General features: G+C 52.3%; 2 protein-coding genes and 1 long non-coding RNA gene across 25 annotated transcripts in view; 1 reads left to right on the top strand and 2 right to left on the bottom strand.

The window, feature by feature from the left end:
- Positions 1–139: 139 nt before the first annotated feature.
- LOC128575183 (uncharacterized) lies at positions 140–5,288 on the bottom strand. The gene is made up of 3 exons (XR_008376939.1): positions 3,645–5,288; positions 3,133–3,247; positions 140–1,548 (listed from the first exon to the last, which is right to left on the bottom strand). It is a non-coding gene; the product is annotated as an uncharacterized LOC128575183 (long non-coding RNA).
- A 1,091-nt stretch (positions 5,289–6,379) lies between these two features.
- Positions 6,380–10,784, top strand: TMEM200B (transmembrane protein 200B). Of its 2 annotated transcripts, none has more exons than XM_053576626.1 (2): positions 6,380–6,455; positions 8,400–10,784. In XM_053576626.1, exon 2 carries the CDS (start codon positions 8,420–8,422, stop codon positions 9,335–9,337), a length of 918 nt encoding a protein of 305 aa, XP_053432601.1. In that variant the 5' UTR covers positions 6,380–6,455; positions 8,400–8,419; the 3' UTR covers positions 9,338–10,784. The 2 variants fall into 2 exon arrangements, with proteins under 2 accessions (XP_053432601.1, XP_053432600.1); XM_053576625.1 differs by lacking the exon at positions 6,380–6,455 and adding an exon at positions 7,752–7,885.
- The window catches only part of EPB41 (erythrocyte membrane protein band 4.1), a 222,585-nt gene continuing 211,797 nt past the window's right edge, over positions 10,221–21,008 (bottom strand). For 20 of the 22 annotated variants that reach the window (XM_053576609.1, XM_053576598.1, XM_053576605.1 and 17 more), the window contains 4 exons: positions 19,373–19,474; positions 17,123–17,203; positions 14,262–14,366; positions 10,221–13,270 (listed from right to left, as the gene is read on the bottom strand). In XM_053576609.1, the coding sequence (XP_053432584.1) occupies positions 14,268–14,366; positions 17,123–17,203; positions 19,373–19,474 (282 nt within the window). In that variant the 3' untranslated portion in view covers positions 10,221–13,270; positions 14,262–14,267. The remainder of the gene's footprint in view (positions 13,271–14,261; positions 14,367–17,122; positions 17,204–19,372; positions 19,475–21,008) is intronic. The other 2 variants (XM_053576600.1, XM_053576618.1) reach the window with 1 other exon arrangement.

Raw genomic sequence — 21,008 nt, 5'->3', positions numbered from 1 at the left:
GCAGCTGGCCACTGGCTCTGGCCGGCCAGCCTCTGAATGAACTTGGAAGCAGAAGACGGTACTTGTAGGTGAGGGGCTCCCAGGGCCTCCTGTACCATTTGCAATGGTCAAATAGTCACCACAAATGTCTTATCTATTTTCAGTGCTTTCTCAGCCCGTGCAGCTTTATTGCTAAAAACTATATTATGTACAAAGGTGCAGAGTTTCTGACCCTCCTAACATAAAAGAATAAAATTTCTTCCTCAAAATCCCAAACATGGATAGAATAAAAAGCAACCTGCCTTTTGTAATACTTCAAACATACTCAATAAAAGTCTTTTATCATTACGATAGTCAAGACACAAAAGAAAGTGCATCAGACAGCCAGTTAAACGCGGTGAGGAACTACTCACAGAACAGTAAACTACACTGTGGGCTTTCCACAGGACAGGAAGTGAGCCGTCACGGAAAGGGCACTCTTAATACCAATCTAACTACACCACAAATTTCAAAGAACGTCTGGCCTGATGAAGCAAATCTCTGCAGGCCTGGGCTGGATGCCACACAAGGGACCAAGCCAGGCAACCTTGCAGGTGGGGTGGGTCCATCAGAGCTGGGGACAACTACTGGGGCCAGAATTTGGGCTGAGACTCAGGCAGCGACCAGGCGGTAGGGCAGGGACGTGGGTAGTGATGCTGTCACTGAGCCGTAAGAGGATTTTAGGGGACCTCGTTGGAGCAGCTTGATAAACCTCACCGACGGGTAAATCCGACCCAACCCCGACGCCTCACGGGGCTTGGTGCCCTGCAATTTTTAGCTGCAGTGTTTTGTCTCCTCCTCTTTCGCGCACCTCGACCCCGTCCCCAGTAATCCGTTCTGCCGCAGGATGGATGGGGTCCTCCATGCGGGAGGTCAGCGGAGGGGGAATCTGGCCTCCTGGCCCTGAGCGCCGCGGCAGGGGCAGGTGCGCAGTCTCGCCGCCAGGGGGCGTGCCGGCCCCTCGGTCTCTGCATCCCGGCGACTCCGGACTGCGCAGATAGATGCCTGGATACCAAGCCCTGGGCAGAAGGCTGCCCCCTAGAACTGGGCCCTGCCTGGAGGATTCCCACGGAGTCCAGCTTCTGCTTTCCTTCCCAGTGCCAGGAGCTCAGTGCCTCATTAGCAAAGTCATTTGTCACAGAATGGAGGTGCCACACCCTGGCGGCAGACTCCTAGCTGTCTCCCAGTACGCACTTCCCAGTCTCCCTTGGAGCTGGTGTGGCCACGTGACCTACTTCTGACAAGTGGCATTCTGGATGTGTGTATTGGGTGATGTTTCATTAGAAGGAGGGGGAGGGTTCCCATCTCCATTCCCTCTGGTTGGTCTGCAGACTCAGGGGAGGGAGAACAGCCAGGAGCATCTTCAGCTGGAAGGACAAGCGGAGTGACAGACACACTTCAGGGATGGCAGAGCACCCTGCACAGCGAATGCTCCAGCTGTAAGCAAGGTGAAATAGGCTTCCACCTCGGTTAGGCAAATCATCACCATCCTTAAATTCTGCTCTGGTGACATGAGTCAGGCCCACTGTTCTGCAATGGAAATAAAACAGTCATTCAATTAGCTATTATTTAACAAGTGCTCACTACTGCAGGTGTATTAGTAGCTGTAAGTGGGTTGTGCTGCAGTGACAAATTATTCTAATCACAGTAGTTCACAACAAACACAGACCTTGTACACGTTGCCACTGTGGGTTGCCAGTAGCCCTGCTCCCCTTTAAGCACACCTTTCTGTACAACCTAGTTTACAGTGGATAAGCAGGGAAATATGCAGATATTCTACAAAATATGCAATTTTCTCAACTGAGGTTTTTCCTACCCCATGGTTCCTGCTGTGACCTGTTAGCCTTCGGCTCTTCCAGAGGAAGGACAGAGATTTTCACAGGAACCCTCTAGCCTCAGTCCCTTGCTGGACACACACGTGCCTGCAGTCACAATTCCAGCCAGTAGCCATGCTCCAAGCCCTTGGCAGGAGATCACCCAACTCCCAAGTTCCAGCCCCTCCTTTCTCTCAGGGCCTGAAGTCATTTGTAGGGACCTGTCATTCCTCCCTGGCTTCTAGGAGAATCTGTGCTTCCAGACCTTGCTCCTTTGGACGTCCTGACCTGTCCCCTCTTGCTAGTCCTCAGTTGATCATTTCAGACAGATGCCTGATCCCAGCTGAGCCAATTGGAATATTCAAGAATTTTTGGGCCTGGTATGGTGGATCACGCCTGTAATCCTAGCACTCTAGGAGGCAGAAGCAGATGGATTGCCTGAGCTCATAGGTTCAATACCAGCCTGAGCCAGAGCAAGACCTCATCCCTAAAAACAGCCGGGTGTTATGGTGGGTGCCTGTAGTCCCAGTTACTTGGGAGACTGAGCTAAGAGAATAATTTAAGCCCAGGAGTTTGAGGTTGCTGTGAGCTGTGATGGCACAGCACTCTAAGGAGGGCGACAAAATGAGACTCTGTCTCAAAAAAAAAAAAAAAAGAATTTTTATTTATCTATTTTTGAGACAGAGTCTCACTTTGTTGCCCTCGATAGAGTGCCCTGGCTCACAGCAACCTCAAACTCTTGAGTCAAGTGATCCTCTTGTCTCAGCCTCCTGAATAGCTGGAACTACAGGCACGTACCATAATGCCCGGCTACTTTTTCTGTTTTTAGTAGAGATGGGGGTCTCTCATGCTCAGGCTGGTCTTGAACTCCTGAGCTCAACCAATCCACCAGCCTCAGCCTCCCAGACTGCTAAGATTACAGGCATGCGCCATCAGGCTTAGCAGAATATTCAAGAATTTGAAAAGGTTCAGAGAGGTGAGGTGGACAGCAGAGCTAACTTAAAAGAAATAGAAATGATTTGGCAAGAATGGCAGCTAAGGTTTATTGGGCACTTCTGGGCAAGCCTCAGGGAGCTCTGGGTGGTATGAACTCTGAGATAGGTAACTGGCTTGTAGTCTGATGAGGAAATAGGCTCAGAGAAGCGAAATGACTGCCCTGAGGCTATGCTGCCCAGGCTGCAATGCCGTGTCTGTGCACAGGCATCATCAGAGTACACCACAGCCTTGACCTCCTGGGCTCAAGCCATCCTCTTACCCCAGCCTCCTGAGTAGCTGGGAGTATGGAGATGTAACATCACACCTGCTCTGAAGTCTTAGTGGAGGCCGTGGCTACTCTGGGGAGAAGCCGCAAGGCATGGTGTGTGGAGGCCGCGCCAGCAAAGGGCTGGATTCTCTCCGTGCTCTCCCAGGCCATCCTGAAACAAGGGCTGGGGCTTAGGCAGGAAATCCAGGGGCTCAGACAGGGCCAGTAGAGGTGACAGAACATAAATTTGCAGGCACTGCTGCTCTGTGGCCCCGGGTAGGGCTGTGACATGTAGGAGGTCTCCTTCCCCAGGGTAGCTTCTGCAGAGGAGATGGAGCCTCAAGCTGGCGGGGACCTCAGGGTCACTGTGTCAGATCTTCCGCCTCCACAGAGAAGCTGGGGGGAGAAATGGTCATCACCCAGGTCCCCAGGGGACATCTTGTCCAGGCCCCTCTTAGTTCAGAAGTGAAGGAGTCCAAGTCACACAGAAGCCAGGGCTGATTGGTGAGGGATCCAGGCCTTCTGGGGGGGCTATCAGTGTCCCAATATCCAGGCCCCTGGCTACTCACACATCTGCACATCCACAGGACAAACCAAGCAGACCAGGGAGGTCACTCTGCAGAGGGGGAGGACACTGATCAGTCTGGCTTGTCTGTGGCAGGTCTCTTTGCCTCTTACACTTCTGTGAACTAGGCACAACATGGACCTCCCAGAGCTGTCAAGAGAATTAAACAGGGTTTTATCTGGGAAAGGGGACCCTTCTCTCCCCTGCTACCCCAAGCAACCCCAGGGAGGCTTCTATACCCCCAAACATAGGCTGGTACCCGAAGCCCTGTGGCCAGAGGAGGGAGAGGCTGTTGCTGGCACCCACTTTGTGCCATGCGCTGAATAAGTATACTCTTACTTAACCCTCAAAACAGCACTAGGAGCTAAGTGTTACTCCTCCCTTAGACAGATGGGAAACAGATGGGAGGCCTTTCTCCCCCGCTGTCTGGACCATGGCCCCAGGGGTGGAGAATATGAAGAGGTCCAGGGTGAGGGGAGACATCAGCCTTGTACAAATTCCTCCAATATGGAGGGCCAGTGGCAAGCAGACACAGTGCCAGGCATAGGGCTTCAGTTCTGAGCAAGATAGGCCCAGCCATGTCCCTCACCACCAGTGAGGACACAGACAGGAAACAGACTCCACTCCCAAACAGTGACCTCAGTTTCCATGTGCACAGGGAAGTTCATGGTGTCCTGAGGGTGTAGAGTGGAAGGGCAGAGGAGGAGCTGATCTGATCTGGGAGCTGGGAGAAAGTCCAGAGGTCTGAAGGATGAGTAGCAGACAGTGGGGGACAGCAAGGGGACAACAGGGGAGTGGGTGTTCCCGACAGAAAGCAAGGAAGTTGGCAAGCCCTGAGGGAGTGGTGACAGGACCAGGGGCCAGTTTGTAGAGACAAGAAGAGATTTTACATTCTATCTGGACAACTCTGGGGAGTCATGGATGGTTTTAGGCAGAGAGTGGCAGGTTCAGATTCAGTGTAGAAAAATGCTTCCTGCCTATCTGCTGACACCAGACCATGCCAGCTCCAGGGAAGAGATGTTGATTGTCTGGGCCAGAGTAGTGGCCTGGGTAGGACAGAGGTCACTGGGAAGGGAGAATGTGGCTAATTTGAGAGGAAAAGAGCAGGGTCCCTAAGACGTGATGGACTGGATGGAAGTGGGAGAGGAAAGAGGTTAAGGGGACCGCTGTGCTTGGGTGGACAGTGGGGGAGAAGGGGAAGAGAGGAAAGAGCAGGAATACGGAATGACCAAGAGGCCCAGAGAGCCCAGGTGCATGCAGCCCCAACACTGGGAGGACAGACGGCCAGAAAGCCAAGCTGGGAAAATGAGGGCCCCGCAGAGCGAGCAGGAGGAGCGGGCGGTGACAGCAAAGACGGGGACACTGTTCAGGCTTTGGCCGGAAGAATAGGTGAACTCAGGAAGAGCAATGAGCCGAGAGGGGTCAGGCATTGTGTGTGGGAGGGTGGGGGAGCGGGGAGGCAAGGGGCTTTAGGAGACCGCAGCCTGGGCGGAGAGCCGGCAGCCGCAGGGCAGAGAACGCGCTCGTCGGAGTTCCGGAGCCTCCAGTCTGACGGAGGAGGCAGGGGGGAGGCCCTGGAGCGGAGGCTCGGCCGCGGCCCCTGTGGTTCCTTCTAGGCCCGCTTGGTGCACCGGAGAAGGCCCGATCCCCGGAGGTGGCCTGGTTCCCTGCTGAGGACGCCTGGTTCCCGGGGGCTGGGAGAGGGGGTCCCTGGGCAGAGCCACAGCAGGGTGGGAGCCGGGTTGAGGGTTATGTGGCTCCAGGACTCGGCTCCGCCCCGCGTAGGGGGGTGGCCCAGGCCCGCCACTTCCTCGAGTTCGCCTCCCCAACCCCGCGCACAGCCGGGTCTCATTACCGCCCCTCCCCCTCCGTCCTGCCCCGCGAGCCAGGGGGTCCCCGAGGCCGGGGGGAGGGGCGGTCTATAATCTATCCCAGGCCGGAAATTCTTCCCCAGGGGCCCGGGCGCCGGACCTGGAAGTCGGCCCGTCCCCGCTCCGGCTCCGAGCCCGCCCCCCGCATCATGGAAACTGGGCCGCCGGCCCGACCCCCAGGGCTCGCCCCCTCCACATTCTTGCTCCAGGGGCGGGCGGGGCACCAAAGCCCGGTCGCCGCGTTAGGAGGGACCCTCTTTATTCGGGGCCAGCGCCGCCTCCCCGCTGGAGATGGCGCCTTCTTAGGGACGGCCCACCAGGCCCCGTTAGACTTCGTCCGCCCTGCCCGGTGACTGTCACGCCTTGATCCCTTGTGGGGCTGCTGGATTCTGCCCTCAACGCCGGATTTTCGCCTCTCAGCATCTTGCGAGGCAGACGGCTTTAGGCCCATTTTACAGATGAAGGCAGCGAGGTGCAGACCGAGGAAGGGCTGTGCGGTTGGGGCAGAGCAAGGACTCAGGCCGCCGCCTCTGGGGAGCTCCCCAGGAGCCTGGAATGAGGGGCTCCGCGGGGCAGGGACGCGTGTGCGGTTCCGGATGCTGAGTCTGCAGCTCAAGCTGCGGAGCTGAGCGGGGTTTCTCGGTCCTGGGGTCTCAGCTTTCCCACGTAGGAAGGAGGCGCCCTTCGCGGTGACTGCAAGCTGTGTATAGTTCCTGCCACAGGATCCCTCCGAGGTCCCAAGGGGCTCCGAGTCACCAAGCGCGCACGCAGTGCTTACCTGCGATTCTCCGGCCGAGTTGCCGCCTTTTTGCAGCTGAGGGGCCGGACCCTGCGCGGCTCAGACGGCCCCGGGGGGTCCTGGGGGCGGGGCCGGGATTCCGTGGAGACCCGCGCAGCGCGGGGAGCCTCGGCGCGCGCACTCACACCCGGACCGGCCGAACCAGGTGAGCAGTCAGGGTCCAAGGGTTTGTTCTCCACTTTCCCTAACTTTTTGTTTGGCCCTGGGGGAGGGAGCTCTATCCTTCCTTTCTCCCTGCCTGGAGTGTGGGCGCGGTCAGTGGCGGGAGGACCCCAGAGTTAACAGGGGACTCAGCCCTGAGCAACTTACCACGACCTGGGACCGCCGGACTGTGCCTCCTAGTTTCCTCCTGGTTGGGGTCACCAGCGTCGAGTCACGCCCTCCAGAGTCTCAGGGGTCCCTGAACACGTCCCTTTCTCTGTATATTTTTGTCTCCCTCTCAGCAGGGACGCGCTGGGGCCCAGGGGTGACCCCCAGGAGTTGGGGCTGGGCGCCAGCGCTGGCTGAAGGCGGGTAGTCACTTACGTGGTTTGGGGCTGGAGATATATTCAGGGATAAGGAGAGAACGGACTTCACCTCCTCCCAGGACGCTCTTGAGGCTGTGCCAAGAGGTGCCCGGTTCCCGGGGCTAGAGTCCTGGAGCCTGGTGTCCGGCCCCAGCGATGTGACCCTGGCGAGCTCCTCAGCTTCTTTGGGCTGCAGTTTCCATCTGTAAAACCTGGCTTTGGACGCGGTAGGCGTTGCGGTTCCATGCTAGGCCCTGGGCCTTCGGCCCTCTGTCTGAGCAGAGCACGGATGGTGTCCTGCTTTGAGCTTCAGGGATGCAGATGGGGCGTGGGTAGGGTAGGAAGGCTTCCTCCCTGAGGCCTCGGCTAGGGTTTCAGCTGTTTAGAAACCAGACGGGGGAACAAGGACGCACCGCTGGACAGCAAGGTCCTAACCGCTCCGCTCCTGCTCTCGGGAGGCCGGGTTCCTCCCACGCCCTCCCTCTGTTGGGGGCCGCACCACACTCAGCCCGGTACTCCTGTCCCGGCTGGGATCCAGGCCTCAGGCCGCAGGTCCAGCGCGGCCAGCAGCCGGGAGGGGCTTCAGCTGTGTGGCCAGAACCTGGGGCGGCCTAAGGGACAGGGGCAGTGCTGCTCGGGCCGGGACGCGGGTTACTAAGGCTTCGGGCGGAGGAGGCCGGAAAGGAGGCCAGGCGCGGGAAAGGGGGATGATTCATCTGGAGGATCCTGAATCGGAAACGCTGCAACCTGGAAACAGCCTTGCCCCGGCCGACGGGAGAGCAGGGAAAGGAGTCCGTCTGGCGAGGCCCTGCTCCCTGCACCGGCAGCCCCTTGCCTCCTGCTCTGACTCCCAGTCCGGCTGCCGGGGGAGGCAGAGGCCTCTTTTGCGCTGAGTTGAAAGAAATATTAGGCAGAGTCCGGCACTGCCTCCTCTCCTCCTCTGACTGACGAGTCTTGGTCAGAGCAGTCTTCCCGGAGTCTAGCTCAAATCTCTCCTGCTGCAGCTTCAGTGCTGACCGAGGTCTGGAAGGAGGGGACAGGCAGGGAAAAGCTTCCTTCCCACGCTGCGGTATGTAAAGCGCAGTAGGGGGGAGGTGGGGCCGCGAGCGACCCCTGCGAACTAGAGCGTCCTGAGCGCCCCCTCCCTCCCTTACTACGGTGCGGCCACGTGCGGGGGTGGGGTCGCGCCCGGGCGGTACTTACCCTGGAGACGCCGCTGCCTGAAGCCCCATGCCTCCCGAGGCCCGGTAACCGTGCCGGGTAGCAAAGAGGGAGCAGGCGGCCGGAGTCCCGCAGCCGGGGATGCGCCAGGGAGCAGCCCGGGCCCCCCTCCCTCTCCGCCCGCAGGCCCGGCCAACTCCAGCTTCTGCCGCGCGTCCCTGGCTCGGAGCTCCGCTGCGGAAAACCCGAGCGTTGGAGGCTCCCCGCCTCGCAGCCCGGGAAAATCCGGGGGTGGCCGCCAGGGATCTCCAAGCGGCCTGAGCGAGGCGGGCCGAGCTTCGCTCCCGGTTTTGGGCCCCGAGCCTGGCGCCCCGAACCTAAGTCCGTCGGTCCAGTCCCTGCCAACCATCTTCTCTCCGCAGAGCGCCCAGACGACGGCGAGATGACTGCTGGGAGCCCCGGAGACTGCGGGGAGGTGCGGAGGAGCCCCGAGGGCCGCGTCTCTCGCCTGGGCCGCCGCCTGGGCCGCCGCCGGCGCCCGCGCTCCCCGCCCGAGCCTCTGCGGGTGCGGGCAAGGCTGCGGCTGCGCTCGCCGTCGGGGGCGTTTGCGGCGCTGGGGGCGCTCGTGGTATTGGTGGGCATGGGCATCGCAGTGGCTGGCTACTGGCCACACCGAGTCGGGGCTCCGGGCCCCCGGGCGGCCAATGCTAGCTCACAGCCCATGAGTGAGCTGCGACGCGAGGGGCGCGGCGCCGGCCGGGCTCATGGCCCGCATGAACGGCTGCGGCTCCTCGGTCCGGTGATCATGGGCGTCGGCCTGTTTGTGTTCATCTGCGCTAACACGCTGCTGTATGAGAACCGAGACTTGGAGACGCGACGGCTCCGCCAGGGGGTGCTGCGGGCCCAGGCGCTCCGGCCCCCCGACGGCCCCGGCTGGGACTGTGCTCTCCTTCCCAGCCCTGGCCCTAGGACTCCCCGAGCCGTAGGCTGCGCAGAGCCAGACATTTGGGACCTGTCCCCACGCCAGGGTACCTCACCCGTCCCATCAGTGCGGAGTCTGCGTTCAGAGCCTGCTAATCCTCGCTTGGGGTTACCTGCCCTGATTAACAGCTACCAGCTGAAGGGCCCAGGGCTGCCGCCACTTTGGAGTCCGCAGACCCAGACTGGCCACGTGATCATCACCGTGCAGCCCTCTGGATCCTGCATTGAACATTCCAAGTCTCTGGATCTGGGCCTTGGGGAGCTCCTTCTTGGGGGCGCAGCAGCTCGGGACTGTGCTCACCGAAGCTGGCCACGGCTGGACCGCCTCAGTCTGGGGGGGTATGCCAAATTGGGAGAAGGGAAGTTGGCCCGGGTCTGAGGAGCTGAGGGACAGCCTCCAATGAGGCTGCAGCATGGACCATGGTAATAGGACCAGGAGTCCCAATGTCTAGTAGATGCTTCAGCCACATCCCAGGCCGGGGATGGATGCTCTGGCCACAGCAGCTGCTGAGGTATCCTGACCTGCATGTGGGCAAAGAAATGCCAACCACACTAGGGTCTAGTAAGCTGGAGAGGGATTATTTCAATGCGGAGAGTGGAGTATAGCATGGCTTGGCCTCAAGAATTTCTGCTTCCACATGTGGCCTTAGCCCTGAGAGAGGTGGAGGTCCAGGTCAAGATGATTGGGAGATGCACCTGGTGTCTTGACAAACCCAAAATGGTAGGCAAGGACCTCTAAAACTTGGAGGTAGGCTGGGGTGTTACAGGTTGGGGCAGGCTCCCTCTAAGGTGGCACTGGTGATGCAGTTTGGGCCTTTGGGAAGATGGGCAATGGGGTGGAGTTGAGACCCTCCACTGCCGTCGGGGATGGGGAAATGAGCCTTTAACTCTCACCACCTCAATCCCTTTCTTCCCTTAGCTACCTGGGGCATATCCCACCTGGGCTACACTACTGCCACTGCCTTCATACTGAAGTCTGGCTCCTCCCTAAACAGGCCTGAGAAGCCCTTTTCTCCCCTTACCTTATGGTGGCCTATATTGTAAAATTTCTCTCCATTTGGCAAAGAGCATTTGCCAATTTTCAGAAATCTCTTTATACAATATTGAAGCTATATTTTGGCCAATGTGGGTAGCTTACTTTAGAAAATAGCTTGAGTTTAGGTCTCCCCCACCCATGTTTAATTTTTTCCAAGTTGCTGGTAGGAAAAGAGAAATTTAAAAGTAGATCAATCCTCACAGTCCTTTTTCCTTTTTTTTTTTAAGTTTATTGAAAAATGCAATACAAGAAGCAAGACCAAACACATATCTAAACACTACAGCCACTTTTCTTACTACAAAAGGCCAAAACAGCAGACCCAACTATTGCCTACTTGATCTAAGGATTTTGCCAATTTGATTCTGCTGTCATAGCTTCTATTTTGTCAAGAAATGTAAACTACTCAATGTGATTCATAATTTTTAAAAAATTTACAAAGCTCCTTCATTTTTGTCACCAAAATAATACATTTAAGAGAGATTTGTAAAAACATCCAGCCTGGGGTTGAGATCCTGGGCAGAGATTTCCCATGAGCATCAAGGGGGGCTGGTTACACAGCTCTGGCTCCATTTCCAAGGTGGACTGTCATCTCCTCACCCCCAGCTGCTCAGCAGGCCCCCAACATAGCGATGGGCCTGGGGGGTGCAGGTGCCCTGACAGGTCCCTGCAGTTAGGCTCCCTGAGCCCCCAGCTTATAAATACAGGTCTTACTTTGTGGGTGGATGCCAGAGACCTCACGTGGCTTGGAATAAATTTTTATTTCTGAAGTGAAAATAAAACTGCAGTGAGAGTTGTTACTGTGGTGTGTCTGAGTCACTTTAGGAAAATTGTTGCCAAGCTTCTGACCCTGGAAATGTAACTCTCCTCCCCCTCGTCACCATTTCTATCTGGACAGAGTCTGTTTTTTTCACATACACACAACTGCAGAAAGGAAAAAAAATCTAAACAATCGCCAATCCCAGATCTGTTGCCAGAGACCGAGGAAAGGGGAAGCGGCCTGGAAGGACACCAGTTGTATTGGACTTGTCCAAATCATGGCTTCTCAGAGCTGGAAGGGAATTAAGAGTTCTTCTGGTCCAATTTTCAGAAAAGGAAGTAGAGAGGATTGAGTTGGTAACAGAGCTGAGGGAAAGTTTAGCCCCCCATTTCATGGTCTCGTGCTGTGAAAACTGCCACACTGACCTGCATAGCATAGAATATTTAGTCCGCTGAATTTTTAAATAGCTGCACTGTGCCTTCTCCCTTTCCCCCATCTACTTCATTCCACAGGGTTCAGCTTTGGGCGCCCAGGGCTCTAGTTCCTGAGATAAGACAATCTCCTTTCTCCCAGGTCTGCCCCACATCCCCGCTGTGTTCCTCCCTTCCAGACTATTAGCAGTAACAGTTCTCACCTGGGTGTAAAGAAAAATGCACACACCTGAAATCAGTTCAAACCAGCTGAGTTTGTCTAAACCAAACAAGAGTCCTCTAGTAGAGATTTTGGACACATGCTGCTGGCTCCCACTGTTGGGAGCAGAGGTTTTTTTGTTTATTTTTGAGACATTCTCACTCTGCTGACTTAGGTGGAGTGCTGTGTGTCAGCTCACAGGAATCTCAAACTCTTGAGCTAAGAGATCCTCTTGCTTCTGCCTCCCAAGTAGCTGGGCCTACACCGCCACAATACCAGACGAGTTTTCTATTTTTAGTAGAGACAGGGGTCTTGCTCTTGCTGAGGCTGGTCTCAAACTCCTGAGCTCAGGCGATCCATCTGCCTTGGCCGCCCAGAGTGCTAGGATTACAGGAGTGAGCCATCGTGCCCAGCCAGGATAGAGGTTAGTTAAGATTTCTCTCTTGTTCACTGCACTTGAGCCCTCAGGGACCACTGTCCATGACCCACTGTCTGTCTCATGAAATTCACTTCTAGCCTAGAATTAGGATTCTAAGAAGCCTCCAGGCAGATCTATTTGTGGGAAACAAGCTGGATCAGAGAAGCCCTAGTGAATAAAAATGTCCCCAAATCCTTATGGGGAATCAGGGATATCAGTCCTCATTTTCAAAACCAAGAAAAAAAGACAAAAAATAGAAGAGAAACTAAGTCCAAACCCCACCACAAATTCAAGCCTACACAAAACCTGACAGACTTCAGATGGTAAGTGGGGAATGGTGTTGGGGCTCATGCCCCTTGTGTGGTATAATTGTGGGGAGGATGCTGCTAGAAGCCAATCCCCTTGTTCCAGAAGGCTGTCCTCAGCAGGTGCCAGTTGCAAGAAGATAAGTCAAAAAACACAACAGAGCCACATTTCTTATCATCTGGGATGAAAGAAAGCCCAGGGATAATCACCTGGAAATACTTCTTAGGATCCCATCGAGGTAAACTCCACCATTCCCCTGTGTGAAGTACACACTTTCAAAACTAGAAAACCTTATTTTAAAAACCTCATTAACTTTCCTTCTCCGAATCACCACTGAAGATGTTTCATTAGAGCTTTTGGCCAACAGTGCCTACTTTCCCGTGAGTTTTGATCTCCTGAGATGGGAGCTGGGGGGAGCACTCAGTGGAGCTGCTGCTTCTGATGAGGTAAAAGGGCAGATGGAGAGGTGAAGGCCACGGATATGAAACATTCACAGTATCAGATATAACTAAAGCAACCTATGTCTTTGACCCAAAGAAGCTCTAAAAAGAAAGAACAGGAGGGAGGAAGGGAAAACAATACTACATTCTTAGCAGAGGTCTCGGCCTTACCAAAACCACCCTCAGGGGGGACAGGGACATTTTTCTGGGGTCTGTGGGTCAGGGCAGTCTCCCTGTCTGACATTCTGGTAAAGTTACATCATTGGCTGTGAGAGAGAACTGGTTCATAAAGTTTCTGCTGTCATCCAAAGAGGGTAAAACACAGAAGTTCCATTGAGCTGGCTTTGGCCTCCAACACAGGTGACAGAGTCTTGAGAAGATTTCCTGAAGAATCTTATGGACTCTGTCAGTACTGGGGTTGGAAATGGCAGAGGGTAGGTGGAAGGGGTCACAAACCACCCTGTAAAAAACCACTCTTTTAAAACAATCCATAGAGTGAAAAGTTGAAGAATTTCTGATACCATAATATAGAAAGAAGTCTTCAAAAGGATCAGTGATATCTAGAAGAATCTCTTGGTATAAACTCCAAATAGAAAATGAAATTAATTTTCTGGTGGTTTAGAATAATCTTGAAAGTCTGAAGTCTATTGCAGGTTAGCTTCTTTATCATTTTGCTGGTTTCTTTTGAAGGAGAGAAGGGCAGGGAGTTGGGGGTAAGATAATTCCTAGAGGAAAGAAAGAAGCAAAATTTTAAAACCCACAAAAGAGATTCCCAGTCCCACTGCCAAGTTTTTTGTTTGTTTATTTGGAGACTAAGCCTCACTCTGTCACTCTGGGTGGAGTGCTGTGGTGTCAATCACAGCTCACAGCAATCTCAAACTCTTGGGCTCAAGCAACCTTCTTGCCTCAGCCTCCTGAGTAGCTGGGACAATAGGGCCCTCCACAACGCCAAGCTAGTTTTTCTATTTTTAGTAGAGATAAGGTCTCGCAATTGCTCAGGATGGTCTCGAACTCTTGAGTTCAAGCAATCCACCTGCCTCCTCTTCCAGAGTGCTAGGATTAGCCACCATGCCCAGCCTCCATTGCCAAGTTCTTGTGGCCATAAGTGACAATCAGGACCTGAGTGATTTTTAGGGCCAGTCCTATCTGGTGATCAGTAGCTTCTTCTCGTCATTTGTAAACTACTTTCAGGCATAAATTTATCTGGATCCCTGGCTGCCAAAAAGCAGCTTCCCTGCTTCCCACTCCCTAGTCTGGCCCTAGAATTTCATCCATTTCTCCCTTCCCTCCCTAGACCTATCTCCAGACAGAGTGACCCTGCTCTTGTTTTTCTCCTCCGCTGGCCCTCCCAGGTTCTGGCTGAGAGACACCCGTGACAGCAGAGAACAGAGCAGCAGACAGAAGGGTGGGGACAAGTGTACTGGAGAAGCCAGGGATGTGTGAAAACTCAGAAGGTGGGTGGGGATTTCCATCCAAATTTGGGGTCCCTCTTCTCACCTAACACTGCTGGCACTAAGGGCAAGAGGACCTGGCTGCTACAGTTGGAACCAAATACTTAATGGTTTCCTGCACCTTCCTCATCAGCCTCTCCTCTGACTTTACTTCCTATGGTCTCCATGTGGACACCTCTTTGGGGAGATGAGCTCTGGGAGCAGTTCTGTGAGCTCCCTCAGGCTGGGACAGTGGCATCCTCACCACCTGCACAAATTCCCCTACCTGAGCTCAGTCCTCAGCAATCTCGGTTTCCTGATGAACGACCACCTTGGTCACTGACATGTCTGGGTGCTGCTCCTTTGCCTCCTTGATGGCTTGTACAAGGACCTACAAAAGACAGAAACAAAACCCGTCAGGCTTTCCTTTTTTTTTTTAGTTTCTGAGGGGGCATCTCAGTTTGAGCATCCAGAGGAGCTCTGATTACTGCAGAAAAGCTAAAGAGAGCAGAGGGCAAGTCGAAGGAGAGCAGTGAGGGTCCAAGAGAGTGGTCTCTCCTTGGGTTGCAAGTCTCTGAGCCTACAGGCCCCCTATCAAAAAGGTCGCCAGCTAGGACTGACCAGCTAACTGCTCACCTGTCTTTTAAGAACCACCTCTAGGACAAGGGAAGAAGGAAAATTCCTTTTCTGCTCTCTTGGCTCTGTAGAAAGCATTCTTGGAATTGCCACTTCTATCCTCCCAGGTCCTGTCTGCCAGACCTGCCTGCTTGTACTTCAGTCCCAGTTCAGGCCCTCCCCTTGGTGACTCTGCCTATGCCCACCTCCTTATGAAAGCCTGCACCTCCTGCCATGCCTCTCAGGCTGCTAGGACTACAGGCGTGAGCCACCGTGCCAGGCCCACAGTCCCTCTTAAAGTGCCTCTCTTCCCCGGCAGAGTTCACCATATCTCATCCCTTATCCCTAGGTACCCTCAGAACCTGGGAGAACTGAAGGACACTGGAGAATCTCTCTGAGCAACTGTTTGCCCTTTTGTTACAACAAACAACCCTGGAAGAAACCTGTGACCATGTTCATTTTGCAGATGGTAAGACTAGAGCTCTTGGCTCGGCGCCTATAGCTCAGTGGTTAGGGTGCCGGCCACATACACTGGGGCTGGCGGGTTCAAAGCCTCCCCAGCCTGCTAAACAACAATGACAACTACAACCCAAAAATAGCTGGGTCTTGTGGTGGGCGCCTGTAGTCCCAGCTACTTGGGAGGCTAAGGCAAGACAATCGCTTAAGCCCAAGAGTTGGAGGTTGCTGTGAGCTGTGACGCCACGGCACTCTACCGAGGGTGACACAGTGAGACTCTGTCTCAAAAATAAATAAATAAATAAAGTAAAACTAGAGTTCAGAGCAGTCATTAAGTTGCTGAAGGGCACACAACCAGTAAGTCGCAGAGTCAGGATTCAACCCTGGTCCGTCTCACTCTAAACACCAAACCCCTCCATCCCATTGCTTTTGCTGTCCACTGCAGATGGAGCACAGGGCGGGAGCTCAGCTCACCCCAGACTGGGCAGACGGGTGCTGATAATGCAGCAGGACCCACTGAATGGGCAGACAGGCTGAAAGGTCTCTCATTTGGGCTTTGCAGTCTTGTTTCTGGGACTCTGAGCCTGGCGGGATTCTCAGCTGTAAGTCTCAACCCTGCTACCAAGGGAACCGCCAGCACTGCAGCTCAGTTTTTCTTTTTTAAAAGACACTAAGATATCAGCATAAAGGCCACAGGATTATTGCTCTAGCAATCCTGTCAGTGATTCCAGAAGCATTTGCATGCGGTCTCTCCCACCCCCTCTTCTCTGCAGTTTTACTGCTCTAACCTCACCCAGCAGAGAATTGGGAACATTAAACCTGACCTTATTATTTGCTAATTGCTTGTAGCACACAATTAGCACCTAATTAACATAAAAGCACTTTAGCACTCAGAAGGGCCCGGAAATTATCTGGATCAAACCACTCTCTTTTAGAAGAGGTAAAATGATTTGCCCAAGGTCACACAGCAAGTTAGTGACAGATCTAGGACAGAAAGTAAGTTTCAAGTCTCCTGGTATCTTGTCCCTCTGAGGGGGATCACACCTTCCCTTCATTTTGATATCACCTGGCACACATTTAGACACACTATACCTTCTGAATAACAACAGCTCCTTTTTTTTTTTTTTTGTAGAGACAGAGTTTCCCTTTATTGCCCTCGGTAGATTGTCGTGAGTCACACAGCTCACAGCAACCTCCAACTCCTGGGCTCAGGTGATTCTCTTGCCTCAGCCTCCCAAGTAGCTGGGACTACAGGCGCCCACCACAACACCCGGCTATTGTTCTGGTTTTTTTTTTTAGTTACAATTTTGCCAGGGCTGGGTTTGAACCGCCACCCTCAGTATATGGGGCTGGCGTCCTACCCACTGAGCCACAGGCGCCGCCCAACAACAGCTCCTTTTATTGAGGCCCACCATGTGTCACAAGCCAGTATTTCTTTCTTTTTTAGAGACAGAGTCTTACTATGTTGCCCTTGGTAGAGTGCTGTGGTGTCACAGCTTACAGCAACCTCAAACTCTTGGGTTTAAGCGATTCTTTTGCCTCAGACTCTCCCAAGTAGTTGGGACAACAGGTGCCTACCACAACGCCCAGCTATTTTTTGTTGTTGCTGTTGCTGTAGTTGTCATTGTTGTTTAGCTGGCCCAGGCTGGGTTCGAACCTGCCAGCCTGGGTGTATGTGGCTGGCGCCCAACCCACTGAGCTATGGGCACGACCCAGTATTTCACTTGATCCTCACAACAACCTTGAGAGGAAGACCCCATGATAGCATCCCCATGTTACAGGTGAGGACACAGAGGCCCCGAAAGTTAAAAGCCAGAATAAAGAATCATCATTTGAACTCGAGTCTTTGAGTCCAAAGCTCATGTTTCTTTCCATTACACTTCCTGGATTCCTCAGTCTGTGGCCCTCAACCCACAGGCCTCAGTATTTTGATTCCCTTTGTTCTTCTCTCAGTAGCTGTAGAGGCCTTCTGGAGATGAAGATGGCACAGGCATCCTTTGCAAGCAAACTCCAATATCCATCAATCTTCCTGCCCAGGGACCCCTCCCACACCCACAATTTCCTCAGCATTCCCACCTGGTCATGGTCAATATCAGCATCTCCTGTGATCACAATCCTCTTCTCAATCCGTGTCTCTGAAATCCCACCTTTTACAGTCTAGAACCAAAGGGCAGAGTTCAGATGAGATCAGCAATATAACAAAAAGAAAAAAAGAGAAAGAACCAGCAAAGATTATTCTGAAAGCTCCACTCCAAATTTTAACCTGCTGCCGGACAGCGCATAGGACAGCTTTCTTACCCACTTGTCTAAAATCTTGGTTAGACATAAAAAGAGCACACCTCTACTCCCTTGGATTGCTAAAGTCTTTATAAAGAGAGTCACAGTTCTGGCTTGGCGCCCGTAGCTCATGAGCAGGACGGGCACGTGTAGTCCCAGATACTTGGGAGGCTGAGGGAAGAGAATCTCCTAAGCCCAAGAGTTTGAGGTTGCTGTGAGCTGTGATGCCACAGCACTCTACCCATGGTGACATAATGAGACTCTGTCTCAAAAAAAAAGAAAAGAAAAAGAAAGTCACAGTTCTCTTTTTCCTTCCTCCTAAACACCACAGAAATTTAGTAAGTAACAAAGTAGGTGTTTCCCTGCTCATCTCCATACATTTTATTTGATTGTTTTTAGGAGGAAAAAAAAAAATCAGAAGACAATGAACAAATATATTTCACAGCCTAAAACTGGGCTCTTGTACTTTAAAGCATTTTTCATATTGCTGATGTCAAAAGAGTCTCAAATAATCTCTTATGGGTAAGTGGGTTTCCCCTCCTAAGAAATAAGGAAAACCAAGGTCTGGACACATTAAGTAACTTTTAGTCATCTGTCAAGAACCTAGACTTCTAGGCCGGTTGCGGTGGTTCACGCCTGTAATACCAGCACTCTGGGAGGCCAAAGAAGGTAGATTGCCTGAACTGACGAGTTCATGACCAGCCTGAGCAAGAGTGAGACACCATCTCTAAAAATAGCTGGGCATTGTGGTCACTGACTATAGTCCCAGCTACTCGGGAGGCTGAGGCAAGATAATCGCTTGAGCCCAAGAGTTTGAGGTTGTTGTGAGCTACGATGGCAGAGCACTCTGCAGAGAGTGACAAAGTAAGACTCTGTCTCAAAAAAAAAAAAAGAACCTAGACTTCTTACCTATAAAAAATGCATTTTCTGGGCAGCGCCTGTGGCTCAGTCGGTAAGGCACCAGCCCCATATACCGAGGGTGGCGGGTTCAAACCCAGCCCCGGCCAAACTGCAACCAAAAAATAGCCGGGCGTTGAGGCGGGCGCCTGTAGTCCCAGCTACTTGGGAGGCTGAGGCAAGAGAATCGCTTAAGCCCAGGAGTTGGAGGTTGCTGTGAGCTGTGTGAGGCCACGGCACTCTACTGAGGGCCATAAAGTGAGACTCTGTCTCTACAAACAAAAAATAAAATAAAATAAATGCATTTTCTTCCAGTGCTACAGAAAACATGGATTGCCTCTGATTTTCTGAGGGTAGTTCCAATATCAGACTTTTAATCCCTCTCGTTTTTCATAAACCAATTCTAATAATTCTAATATATCAGCATCCAAACTTTAATTCCCATGGCCTTGACCTTGGACATGACTTAAAAATTCTCTGGGTCAATTCTCTGTCAGACCCAGAGCTGACAGAGAATTAAAAGTCAATGTCAGGGCTCGGCACCTGTAGCTCAAGCGGCTAACGCACCAGCCACATACGCCAGAGCTGATGGGTTCAAATTGGGCCCGGGCCTGCCAAACAACAATGACAAGTACAACCAAAAAATAGCCGGGCACTGTGGTGGGTGCCTGTAGTCCCAGCTACTTGGTAGGCTAAGGCAAGAGAATCGCTTAATTAAGCCCAAGAGTTTGAGGTTGCTGTGAGCTGTGATGCCACAGCACTCTACCCAGGGCGACTGCTTGAGGCTCTGTCTCAAACAAACAAACAAAAAAAAAGTCAACATCAGGGCAGAATACCTTTTAAAATTTAAAATTTTTTAAATTTACCACCTTAGACAGATAGGGGACTCACTGGCCAGGGACACAGACAGATGTGTAAAGAGAAGAACCACACAGGACTTTATGAGACCAGGAGGGAGGCGGGGATACTCTCAGGGCCTCCCTAGGTTTATTGTTGGGGAAAGCAGCAGAGGCTTTCCATCTGGGACTTGAATTAATTTGGTTCAAGAAGGACGCAGCTGAAAACTGTTTATGGACCAGGGTCCCTATTGCAGAGAGACAGCAAGCTCAATTCCCACTGGATTCCATAAGAAGGTTCCAGCTACTCTGTTACCTTGGTAATCTGAGTTGTGGTGGTGCTGCTTGTGGTCTCGGATGTGATGGTCTGAGCTGTCAGCAAAACTCCTGGGTCCAAGTCCTCACTGTTGTCGTTAGTCTGCAGAAGAAAACCTAGCTCATCACTCATGCCTCTCAGGAAGCCTGTGGGCAGATGTTGCAGGCTGCTCTTCAGCTGTCCATTCTGATGCAAAAATGTCATTCACTTATGGTGACCTCTTAATAAATTAAACATCCTGGGAACAAATCTCCTTTTAAATAAAATGGATGGGTACAGTTTCCTTAGCATTAGGTCAGCGACAGGAGATAGATCAGAAAGGGGAGGCAGGAGTTTAGCTACAGGTTCAACTGGAGTGACAATAGCTACATACATGTTGTTTTATAATTCACAAATGCCTTTCAAAACATCATGGCACTCAAATGTTTATAACAGCACAATTCACAACTGCAAAGATGAGGAAATAATCCAAGTGCCCAGCAATACGTGAACAGTGTGGTATATACACACTAAAAAATGGTGGTCTAGTATTTTTTTGGACAACCTGGAGAGAACTAGAAACTATTCTTCTAAGTGAAATATCACAAGAATGGAGAAACAAACACATGTACTCAACACCAAGTTGGCACTAATCGACCAACACTTTTTTTCTTTTGAGACAGAGTCTTAGTATGTGGCCCTCAGCAGAGTGCTGTGGTGTCACAGCTCACAGCAACCTCAAGCTTTTGGGCTTAAGCAATTCTCCTGCCTCAGCTTCCCATGTAGCTGGGACTACAGGTGCACACCACAACGCCTGGCTGTTTTGTTATTGTTGTTGTTGTAGTTCAGGCCCCGGGCCAGGTTCAAACCTGCCAGCTCCAGTGTATGTGGCCGGCACCCTAGCCGCTGAGCTACAGGGGCCAAGCCACGACCAACACTTTTTAAGTGCGCATATGGAAGTAAATCTCAATGACAATCAAGCTGGAAGGACGGTGGAGGAGCTGATCGGTGAATTCACAGCAATTGGGTATAGTATAAATTGTCTGGGTGAAGGGCATATTTACATGTATAATTTTGACTCAATATGTACAAAAACAAAGTATGTAAACAAAATGTGTACCTCCTAACATTTTGAAATTTTAAAAAGGACCAATGGCCACATCATTTTTTTTCCTTCTGGGTAGATACCTAGTAATAGAATTGTGGTATCAAATGAAAGGTCTACTTTTAGCTCTTCAAGGATTCTTCATACTTTTTCCTAAAAAGTCTGCATTAGTTTGCAATCCCACCAATAATATATAAGTTTTCTCTTCTCTCTGCTCCCACACCAGCATCTGCAGCTCTGAGACTTTGCAATGTGGGCTATTCTCACTGCGGTTAGGTGATATTTTGATTTGCATTTCTCTGATGATTAGGTACAATGAGCAAACCCAAAGGCCCATCAACTCAAGAATGGATAAACTGTGGTATATGTATACCATGGAATACTATGGAGCCATAAAGAAAAATGGAGACTTGGGCGGTGCCTGTGGCTCAGTGAGTAGGGCACCAGTCCCATATGCTGAGGGTGGCGGGTTCAAACCCAGCCCTGGCCAAACTGCAACAAAAAAATACCAGGCGTTATGGCGGGCGCCTGTGGTCCCAGCTGCTCGGGAGG

The sequence above is a fragment of the Nycticebus coucang genome, chromosome 22 (genome assembly GCF_027406575.1).
Source record: "Nycticebus coucang isolate mNycCou1 chromosome 22, mNycCou1.pri, whole genome shotgun sequence".
Taxonomy (NCBI): Eukaryota; Metazoa; Chordata; class Mammalia; order Primates; family Lorisidae; genus Nycticebus; species Nycticebus coucang.
This window is presented reverse-complemented; position numbering and strand designations above follow the sequence as displayed.

Coding starts and splice junctions, on each gene's coding strand:
- TMEM200B (XM_053576626.1), top strand. CDS start 8,420: ATGACTGCTGGGAGCCCCGGAGACTGCGGGGAGGTGCGGAGGAGCCCC.